Here is a 12,300-nt window from a genome sequence, read left to right as displayed (position 1 = left end):
TTTAATTTTATTAAAACGTCTACGTATTGAATTAATTCTCAACATTATTTGAGTTAAACAATACGAAAGTATAGAAATCAACTTAAAATAAGTTTTTAGAGTCAATTTCCACATACATCTAATTCCTATTACTAACTTCCAAGTTTTCCCCATCACCATCCTGTGTTTTTGACCAATTCGCAAAGTACCATAGAAATGGTTTAATTTGATTTGATTAGCAATTAAATAAACCATGTCCAACATTTTAAAGTAATAAAGCTGTTAGTGTTATAATGATGCATGGAAGACCCACGTCTCACACCATCAGAAACAACTAAAAACCTAAACATGGCCAGTTAAAACCAGGGAGCTGCTACAGTAAGATACTGGGTCAGTTAAACAGACTGTTACGAATGTTCTATATGTTATGATGAACAATTACACATAACTTACAAGAAACTTAGCAAGACCAGGTTCAAAATGATGCATAACTTTATACGATTCATCGGAGAATAAACGTGAAGTTTACTGATGTACTTTCACACCCCCTCAAAATAATAAGACGGTATATGTCAAAGTGATTGCCCTATACGTAACAAACATGTAGGGTAAACCTTTCAGCAATATCTTTGCAATATTTGTAATACTAAAAGTATCACTGATATGGAAGTTGTACGGGTGTTTCAATAAAGAACTATTCATTGGACGGGCTTGAATAAGATTCATGAAAACAATGCTAGCATACCAGCTCCTCCCCACCCCCCCCCCACTCCCTGCGCTCCGATCTGAAGAGGGCGTTTTGGTCAAGTGGTTAAGGCAGTGGACTTGTGATCGAAGGATTACAGGTTCGAGTCCTGGCCAGATCAGGTGTTTAAATTGGGACTTTCGAAGTAACTTTTAAACATAGTTGCGTGCGCCGGTTTGTGGCTGCACCCAATGGGAAGTCCCCCAGGGGACACGTGGTTGTGGTGTACTGCGGTACCCCAAGAGAAATTGATTGAATTGTGCACACTTTGGTGTGTGGGTGTGACAAGTTACCAATGACCAGGGTTAAGTTGTAAAGTCGTGAAAGAGGGCCTTGGCCCTGAACAAGACTGCAAACCTAAATATAAATATAATCTCTCAATGTTCTCTTCTTTCTTACACAGCGATCTGAATTCCGCTTTTCTCTGAATGTCTAAAAGGATAACGTTATATCTTTACAAACTGAAACTACTAGAATCGCGTATCCCTTCACTCATTACTGTATGTTTACATGCAGTGACGGCTGTCTCGAAATGAGTTTTAGAAAATACAATTAGAGTGATTTTGTCCCATATACGTTAATCTTTCTGAACTATTATGAGTATTCTCTATTAGTGTATAAGGATACAGTATTGTAGTTTATAGCTGGAGTACCAGTTTTTCATATTTTGTACGAAGTATATCTTATCTCAGACAGTTCTGTTTTGAAAAGATATTACATCACACATTTAGATAAAGAAATAACAGGGATGAAATGAAGAAAACTGTTTGCCATTGAGGACCTGAAGTTCTTCTATTTAACGTTATAATTACGGTGTCCAATTATTTAATATTCTAATATCTAATTAAAAATTGATTGACAGTGGTAGGAGATATTAGAGAAAAGTACTCCCAATTATATAAGTCTTTCTTAAAAGATTATATTCCACCTCTTTGAGTGTGAAAAGGACACCACGTAAGTAACGTATCCTTCAACAATCGAGCAGTATGTACATACTTTCATTATGTTATCTTGTTAGTACATATAGTAGATAAATATACATAAATAGTCACTATGTTCTGATGAAGAATCCTCTTTTCTTCAATGTTAGCAAAAATTAATAAAACCCTGAATTAAAAAAAAAATTAGCATGTGTGTCTCGTTTCTGCAAGCCAGTATTGTGCCTCTATATATACTTGAAGAGAATATCTTGAATAATATAACAAATGTATGGTTGGGTAATAAGGGACACACAGGGTGACATCCAGATAGAAAAGGCAAAAATAATAAAAGAAATTTGACCAACGTTTGGTAGCAGGAGCAAGAAGATGTCTTGAAATCTCAGTTGTTTTTTAGTTATTTTCTGTTCATCACAATCTAATTATATTGCTATAAGCAATTCACTGTATTTCACCTATTAATGTTATCACAATATTGATTTTGTATTTACTGGTAAAGTAATACAGAGGGTAGCTTAGCTCAAATAAGCTGACCAGAATGCATTATGAGCAAAAGCTGAAAGCACGGTGCGCAATATCTTACCTGCCATTGACCAGTCTGTAGATTCAGGCGGCGATCAATACTCGACGAGTTCCAAACTGATGAATAAAATGAAAGAAACTGATAGTAGATTTAACTGCAATTTCTTTTTATTTGGTCTGGAATGAAATCAAAAACATTTTATTCACTGGATTTATGTTGGCTCTCGATGATAACTTCATATTAGCTGAGTAATCAATCTAGTTGATTTCTTAATTTTGATCTTATCAGTTTACTATCATTATCATCCCAGTAATAGAGCTGATCAGTTTACAATCCTTATATCTCTGTAAGATTACCGATCAGTTTACTATCATTATCATCTCGGTTTTATACCTAATCAGTTTAAAACCATTATCCTCTTAGTTATATAACCAATCAGGTTACAATTTTTATTATCTCATTAATATATCTGACCAATTATACAATTAACCTAAATCAAAACATAAGCTCCCATTCAAACAGAAACAAGTCTGGGACTAAATTGAGAAACCAAATCATGATAGTCGAGTATTCGATGCTCAGATTAAGAATAATAATCCACGAGACGATGAACATATCAGAGAACACCCGACATCAGTGACGTCATCATGAATCACGAGAGCCATAATTAAACACTGTTTAAAAAAATGTTAAAAGAAGAAAAGGGGATTTGTTTAATAACACATTTAAGGTAAAGTATGTATGTTAAAAAATAAACAAAGCATTTTCATCACCCAGTGACGTAACCAGGAATTTGAAAGGGGGGGGGGAGCACTTTTTGTGATTGATATGGGGGAGGGGTTTAAGGGGAGGGGGACACCCCTTTTGAGATATTTTTGAACAATTGAAGGTCCTTAGATGCGATTTGGTGCAATGTTTTGCCAGTTTCATCATTATCATATGACATCATATTATCAGCAGACTTTGTTTCCTGTTTGAATTCTTTTACATGTTCTTTTACATAATGTATCAGAAAGACAAACATAGTGCTCTTTTACAATGTTTCCAGTAGGATGATTCTTGTTTATTGTCCAATGTCTGGACTTTAATACATTTGTCGAACTTAACTGATGGACAATATAAACTTTCATATTTCGTAAGACAGCCAGATGTGCAGTGGCCTAAAAACAAATATCGTTATCGCAGTGTATTAATTATTTATAGGAAGTGCGTATTTCGTAGGATTGCTAGCTTAGCTTCATAACATGCTGTTCGTGCAACAACTTAGGACGAATCGTAGAAAGGATGAGAACGAACGTTGTCGACATCGTTGTGCATACGGTTCGTGACATTCCATCGAATGCGGTTAGGTAGGCAATATGTATTTTATTACGCAGTGGCCAACTGTGGGCTTGTAATAGGCTAAAGGCTAAATTTAGCTAATTGCATTTGCTAAACTAAGTAAGTAGTTGAGTCAGTAGGCCTGAATGTTACTACGATTATAATCGAGTTAACGGAGCTGACGAGTATTCAAGATCCAAAGAGCACTGACAAAGTACAACAGTTTTTAAACATTTTTTTTCGACACTGAAAGGGGGGAGCAGTCGTTCCCCCTGCCCCCCCCTCCTGGCTACGTCCCTGTCATAACCACGTAACCAGTCTCCATGTAAGAGGATCTAAGAGCATCCCAGTTCGGTAAAGAGAGGTAATTTTGGTTTTACACTCAGGGTTCCTTTGTTTAATGTTCTTCACACTTTATTAAGAATAAATCATAGGTGTAGGAACACGGTGCATGTGACAGCTGATACCTCGCTTTGTAAAGTGGATAGGAATGAGGAGGGTGGGAGTGGGGTTGGAAAACGTTATGAGAGTAGAAAATGAAGTCCAAATATCGACGGTTTAGAATATTCTAAATAATGCACAAACTGACAATGACTTCGACTACATCTTCTATGAATCTCTCTCTAAGCTGTTATCACGAGATAATTTAGTAGATGTTAAACACACATCTGTCTAAAGTAGAAAACATTTCACGAGTCCGAGAAATAATGTTGAGGGGCTAAGATAGAGAGGTTTGCATGTATTGACATTTCTATCAATTAATTTTAAATCATCATTTAAGGTAGAATCCTAGTATAGATGTGTTATTGTACAGAGAAATGAAACGTTTGATTACTCGTGATGTTTGTTAAGCTACCCGGTTATCAAGATATTCAGCTTTATTTTACAACACATTAGTGACGTCATCAAAGATCATGAAAACCAATAATTTAAATATTGATAAAAGAAAAAGATGTATTTGGAATTACTTTATTGAGTTGAATTACGGAGCTACAAGACTGGATAAATCATCGTCATAATCACCAGATCCCTTTTCCGATGTCCTGAGAGTATGTCAGTTATATAAACGAAGGTTTATATGTCTTGTTTCCAGCCACTTTCTTATTTTTTTTCCAACTGTATTCATACCAAATACATCAATATCTCTACTTGTACTTTACGTAGGAGGAAAGTATGTATAATCTAGCATTGTGTTATTATGACATAATTATAACATTGAACAATAACACTGTCCAAACTTCTAAGAAGATTCAAGAAGCCTAAGTTAAAGTCTAATATCGACAGAAGTGTTGATGGATACAAACAAACATACACTTGCATGTAAACAAATATGAATGAAGATATCATATCAATATAAATCATGATTTCTATTGCAGTTTGTCTTTCAGAACATCAATAAGGCCGTGAAAAAACTGCAACACGAACTAAACAGAAATATCAGCAGCGATTGTATACAATTACAATACTTGTTGAATTGAAATAGGACAGACCATTGTAACATCTCTTTGTTTCTGTTTGTTTACATTTTCTGATTCCGGAATTTGAATGCGAGCCTAGACTATTGAAGCTTGTATCTTACAAAGATATCATAGTTGCAGTGCACACTATATTAATAACCGCCCGTTTTACCGGTTCAGATCTATTCACTTGCTATAACTAACTGCATGTCCCTATAGTTTTACGTTTAAGATTCGGTAACAATACTGGTGACGATATGACAAATGCTCATTTCCATTAAACTCAAGAAACACATATCTAATTTAAATAGCCTTGATAATTCCTTTTTCATCAGAGACTACCATAGCCTGCAGCATAGTTGCATCCATGATAATTTACTTAATCCAATCGAGGGATGAAAGCTTTTTCTCGAGCAATATTTGTATTTAATGAGTAAGAACATTCTAGGCCTGAGTCGGGTACCCGGATACCCGACCGAACATTCGTGTACCCGAATCGAAAACACGAAAAACGGGTACCCGTTTTCTGTGGGGGGGGGGGGGTCTCGTAACTGCTACGCGGGTGCTTTCATGATTTCATGTTTTGATTAATCAAGACACGCGAATACGTAATACTATTTTGATTATATAACTTTCTTGTAGTGTAGATTGCTGTTTCAATTGCTTACTATTTCCAGGTTTATCCATTCGTAATGGTTCTTTTTCGTGTGTGGATAAAATCACTCAATTGAAAGTTGTAAACAAGGCTACGCTTTTGTGTGTGTGTGTGTGTGTGTAAAAAAACCGATGGTTAAGGAAAGATTTTTCCCATTGAATTAGTGTGGTGTTAGGCTAGTTTGTGGTCGAAGATAGCAGTAATAATGAAAGTATTCCATGATATTTTAGTTCCAGCTAACTGCCTTAAAATTTGAGCGAATAAGCAGATGGTGAAGGCTAGATTTCCCCATTGACTTAGTGTGGTGTTAGGCAACCGTGTGGTCGAAGATAGCAGCAGCAACGAAATTATTCGGTGAATATTTTAGTGCAAGCTAACCGCGACACAATTTTAGCGAATAAACAGATGGTTAGGCTAGATTTCAATGGTGACTCTGTGTGAGTTAAGGCTACAATGTGGTCGGTTATTTGTGTGGATTTTACGCAAACATAGTTTGTCGAGTGCACGTGTCTTTGCTGTCATCAAGCAGCTACCTCTGGTAGTCCATAGCAAGTGCTTTCCTCTCATAGTTAAAGCTAAGGTATACGTTCGTGCAAGCGTAAATATTGGAATTCTCAAAATTGCTTTTTTTCATTCATTTATACATAGAAGGAAAAACTGGCAAGGATATTTACAGGATGTTAAGATGGATCGTAGACGCATCTCTTCTTGGGATTGTCACCATCTGCATGAAAACGCGCTCCACAACCCTACGCCCACCCCTCTAATCGCTTCCCGGTGAGTTACGAAACTTAATTAATGACCTTCGCCCATAGTACCAAGACCTTGACAAAATCCGGCAACACACCACTTCATCGATAACAAGTGATCGGGTTGTGTATTAGTGACGTCTATAAGGTCGTGCACTAACCTACATGGAGTGTGACCACTCCCGATATTGCATTTTCCCAAGATCAGGCCCCGAAAAATCCCAAGAAATCCCAAGGACATTGTACAGTATGGATATCTAGCAATATCTAGCGATATCTAGCAATATCTAGCCATCCATAGGGATGAAAATCCCAAGATCTTCCATAAACCGAAGGCAGATAGAGAATCGAAGCCTTCAGTGTGTAATGAACTTGAAACTGTGCGTCTTTCGAAATGAAAAGAATGTGGTCAATAAACATAAAAAAGTTATTAATTTCAGTCTCATTTAAATTATTCAAATGTGTAAAGCAAACAGCAGATATCACATCATATCAGTGAGCATGAACAGAAAATGGCGGTACAGGATGAACAGCCTCCAAATTGTCTAAGTGTGTAGTCATAGGAGCCCAATTTCATTGGGGCGGGGGGGGGACGGGCTGATACGACTTTCCCGAAAATGTAACTTAATTTTTCGCGTTCAACATGTTAATGTATATATCATGTAGGCATGCGTCGGTTATTACATCGCATGCCAATTACATGTACAATCATTTGCCGTGTTATTACCGAAATGGCAAATTAGTCGGGCAAGCTAAGAACTTTATTTTAATAACCAAGGAGATTGTTTTTAAACTATCGATGTTCTTTAGCTACATCTTTGCAATTTATTTTTCTTTAAGTAGGTGCCCAAAAATTCTCAGCATATCGCCCGAATTTTCACCCAAAAATATTTGCAGCCCCCCCCCCCTCCGAAGTTTTTTTGGTTGCCGTGATTAGAGGTGTTAATATTCGTAGACCAATTAATTTAATTACATAAATTGACTGTCTGAATTTTCGAAATTCCCTGACAAACATTCTTTATCATACTTCCCCCTACTCGTGCAATTTTGACCGGTCTGTTAGGGGTTGAAGAAGGTTCATCTATATTGGTTGTCCATAAGATGAAATTCTGTGCAACATTATGGGTATGTTTTGAAGTGAATTTATTCACGAGAAATATTTTCAAATTCTAAACAAAATTAATAATAGGCTTAAAACCTTGAGAATTAGGGCTGACGGGTATTGTGGGCCGCGACGTAGAATCACCTACAATATTAATGATCCACAGGAGATGCGGTGAGGTCGAACATGATGTGTGATTGGTGACAATCTTCAAATAGGTTATGGATGAAAACAAAAACTATTGGGAAATACTTGGTTCTCAGACAAAAGTGTACATCTGGTTGGTCATTTTCAAGCCCGAGAAGTGCCATTTCCGGTGATCTGGGGGGTAACAAAACCAGAACTGTTCTTGTACGTTGCGCTCCAACCGAAAGTGGCGCTCCGCTTGGATAGTAAATTGCGCCCCCGGGTTAGAAAATCCTGGATACGCGCCTGATTATCACGTCTACCTTTTTTTTTAAGACGTCTTTAGACAAGATTGTGGACCATACAGTTGAAAACATTCAATAAAAAAAAGAGATTTTCTTGTATTTGCGCGTTGACCGCAGGGACGTCGCTAAAGAGAGAGGGGGATGTCTCACCACCCAAGCTTGGTGAAAATGACGATAGTTGGAAAATTGGAGTACGAATGTCGGAATTTCCGACTGTCGCAGTCTAATTCACCTAGGCCTATTCATATATTCCTGTGATTGTGAATGACTTAAAATTTGAAAAAGTTAGGTCAAAATTGACCTTTAATCAGTCATATTTACCACGTCTTCCTTGCCACTTTGAGAAATTGTATCTCGCGATCCTTATACTCCACCATACAAACCTTCGTATGATTTGGAATACATTAAAAATAATGCTTAAAGAACTACCGTACAACGTTCGCCAGCTTCAATTCGGTTTATTTATGTACTAATTTTGTTATTGGGTGGGTTGACCCTGTTCGCTAGCTTCAAGTAAGTTCAGTATATATCAGAGACGTAGCCAGGGAGGGAGGGTGGGGGGCGGTGGCAGTGGGAGCAACTGCTTTTCAGTGTCGAAAAAAATGTTAAATACTGTTTGTTATTTGGCATGGTATTTTGTCAGTGCTCTTTGATCTTGAATACTCGTCAGCTCCGTTAACTCGATTATAATCGTAGTAATATTTAGGCCTACTGATTCAGCTACTTAGTTTGGCAGATGCAATTAGCTAAATTTAGCCAGTAGCCTATAGCCTATTACCAGCCTACAGTTGGCCACTGCGTAATAAAATACATATAGCCTAAATAACCGCATTCGATGGAGAGTCACGAACCGTATGCACAACGACGACGACAACGTGCGTTATCATCCTTTCTGATACGTCATAAGTTGTTGCACGAAAAGCATGTTTTGAAGCTAAGCTAGCAATCGTACGTGATACGCGCTTCCTATAAATAATTATTACAATGCTAAATACGAGAGTTTATATAATCCATCAGTTAAGTTCGTCAAATGTATTGAAGTCCAGACATTGGACAATAAACATCCTACTGGAAAAAAATGTAAAAGAACACTATGTTTGTCTTTCTGAAAGAATAATTCAAACCGGAAACAAAATCTGCTGATAATATAATATCATATGATCATGATGAAACTAGCAAAACATTGCTCCAGATCGCATCTAAGGACCTTAAATTGCTCAAAACAGGACAACCCCTTCCCCTTAGACCCCTCCCCATATCAATCGCAAAATGTGCATCCCCTTGCAAATTCCTGGCTACGTTGCTGGATATATAATATATAATATATATATTGTATACAATTACAACACCCAATGCTAGTCAGTACTAGTTGTAACCGTTACAGTACGTTACTTGGGTAGGCCCTGCGTCTCACCAAACTCTTCAATCTTTGCCAAAGGTGGTTCGTATTTTATAATATAGACAATTACATCTTATACAGTTGTAGAAAATAGGTGTAACACTATTTTGGCCAAAATTTAGACTGGAATATATTTGATAGAAATAGATCAGTTGTTATTTTTGTTCGCGGAATCGGGCCCACAAAATTATGTATGGCTTAGGAGTAGACAATTATCTTCCTCAGAAGTAATGACCATAAAAAAGTTAGGAGGTTTATATAAAATAAATATGGTTTGAGCAGTGAATAAAGTGTTCGGGGATTGGTCTAAATTTAACTTTTTGATGATTTCCTTCATATTTTTGTTGTACAAATTATATTCTTTAAAGTACCGGCTTTTCCAAACTCCATTGGGCCATAGGCTTGGAATAGTTACAACTGATTATCGCAATTGTACAGTGGCCGAAAAATCCATGATGTTGATAAACCTCTCAATTAATTTGGTATATACGGTAACATGTGGGCGATACTTAGTATGTTCCTAACTGCATCCTCCCCGCCCTAGGGATATTTCCCGGCTACGTTTCGCATTGGCAGAGTCAGACTGACTAAAATTGAATACTAGCGCCCTTTAAAGCTATTTTATATGCATATGGCTGCCACAAAAACACTACTAGTTTTAGTCACGGTTGTACTTATTTATCTGCAAACTTTAATTATTCATCTTAGAGTAGAGTCAACTATCAGGTTATTACTAGTTAGTAGGGGTTGGCGTATATCGCCACCGAATAGGTGCATATCGAATTGATATAAAGGCCTAGATGAGAACTGCAACCACTGAAAACTGTATGTTTTTACAGTATATTTTTATACTTATTTTAAGAACTCCTATCACCTGCCTATCATCTTGGTCCTTGACGAGGATGATAGGCAGATTGTTCATGTGAGTGATAAATAGCCCCGCCGCCCCCCCCCCCAAAAATAATATTAAGCGCGCTAGGATAATTCACTATGTCGTCGAATATAATTTGTTGAAGAAAAACAGTTTTCCCCTTTGTTACATCAACATAGCTTTGGTAGTTCGTGTAGCCTATGTAGCCTCCAGGCAGAAAACGTATACTCAGTTGCTTACTTGCTCAACCAGAGTGATTAATAAGTTTGTGAAGTGAAGGCCAGTGGTACAAATGTATCGAGAAAAGTTCTGATCAAGTTCTGAACTGATACTTGCCGTATCGTTGACGAGTAGCGGGGGAAGGGGGGGGGGAGGCAGCAGTCGGAATTTTCTGGCTTCAAAACCCATCCAGTTGGAATTTCAGCCACTACACCCCCCCCCCCCCCCCAATCATCAGGCCTTAGCTACGTCCCTGGTTGATCGATGAATAAAACTACTTGAATTGTATCTGAATCCCTCTCTTAACTACTACTTGCAAGATTATTGGTTACTCTATTATTTAATTTTTCTTTCTGACAGTTTAGCATCTCGGCAAAAATCAAACAAACATATGAAGTTAAGACAGATAACACGCGTTATACATCGTTACCGCATTAAGTATATAATACCGATGTAAAGCTGTACCGAATCGATACACAATATGTATATTGATGGCTACAAAATTAAACTAGTACTCGCATTAATCCTGTTTTATGCACTTTTCGCTTTGTATGCAGATTTACAGACCAAAAATGTAAATTAGATATTTTCTTTGATAGTTTATTAATGTTATTAAAGGGTGTGATGCGAAGTCCCCGGAAGCTGCATATTTAGGTAGGGTTGTCAGGAAGAAGCTCAACTATAGAACGTTTCTGAGAGCTCAAGCCGCGGGTCGAGGGGCTTTCTCTGGAATATATTTCAAGCCCTGGTTGGCTCCACGAGGGGAAGCCCCCTGAAGTTTTTGCATTGGTGATATCCCTTGTTCTCTAGTAGCGAGTTTAAAGCACTAAAACACAAACAAATGTAATAAATAAATTATAGTTATCTATAATGTATTCCAAGTACGTTGGTGGGGATCCGCTGGACTTAGGCTGCACCCTTTGAAGATATTTTTCGTTCTCTTCAAGAAATTTTGAAACACAGAAATCTATCTAAGAGAAGAACTCAATTTCAGCGGATAGTATCGTTATAGGGGGAGGGGGGGGGGGGGGGTTCAGGGGGCGAAGCCTCTGGAAGCTGCATCATTTATTATCCAAATATTATCCGAATCTGAGGAAATGCAGACGTAAGGGAGTACTTTACTTTCGTAAGTTTATTAATAAAAAAAAAAGAAATATGGTTTAAATTCACATATAGTTCTAAATGCTTTCCCTCATATCATTACCGACATTTTATTTCTATATGTTCAAGGCAAATCATGAATGGATGTTAATGTTCGCCAATACATGTAAATTGTACTCTTTTCAAGCGCCGATCAAAGTGATGATGTGGTGTTACCCCAAACCCCCCACCCCACCACCACGCATTTCAAACTAACTAAGAATATAGTTAAAACACAATGTATGTTGCGTTTAGACTTAGATATTAGACATAAGTCAAGTCATATAAGTCAAACTATGACTCAGACTGTATCATTTGAAGTCTAAACTTGCCCTTTTTCTGGGGAACGACCACAGACCCCCTCCCCTCCCTCCTCCATATATATGATGTCGGCTTTGACGACCCTCTGTTCCTGCACAAAACTGCAGAACGAGTGTTTTATCTTATCATTGTCGCTGTGTACTTAAGTTGCCCAAAGTGTGTGATACCACTACTTTTTTTGTAAAAACATTTAAAGCATCAATTGATGTGATGGCTGCTCACAAAACATCTTATAGTGAAGTGATCTCGAAAGAGCGAAATGAAAGGAACATAACTTATCTCTTAAATCAACTATAAGCTTAGCAATATTAAGTGTTGTTACATTTCTATCATTCAGTTTGTTGTTTACTATCACAAGACTCTGTTCTGGGTGTCTCCTACATATAAAATGGCAATCATGTGTTGCTGATTCATTACTCTCTTGTATGTGAATTAACAACAATCAACAACT

General features: G+C 37.3%; 1 protein-coding gene across 1 annotated transcript in view; it reads right to left on the bottom strand.

Moving 5' to 3' along the window:
- LOC139970041 (uncharacterized) overlaps positions 1-12,300 on the bottom strand; it is a 242,036-nt gene that overhangs the window by 18,460 nt on the left and 211,276 nt on the right. The window contains exon 6 of the mRNA XM_071975630.1: positions 2,246-2,301. Within this exon, the coding sequence (XP_071831731.1) occupies positions 2,246-2,301 (56 nt within the window). The remainder of the gene's footprint in view (positions 1-2,245; positions 2,302-12,300) is intronic.

This window comes from Apostichopus japonicus, chromosome 7, assembly GCF_037975245.1.
Source record: "Apostichopus japonicus isolate 1M-3 chromosome 7, ASM3797524v1, whole genome shotgun sequence".
Lineage (NCBI taxonomy): Eukaryota > Metazoa > Echinodermata > Holothuroidea > Aspidochirotida > Stichopodidae > Apostichopus > Apostichopus japonicus.
This window is presented reverse-complemented; position numbering and strand designations above follow the sequence as displayed.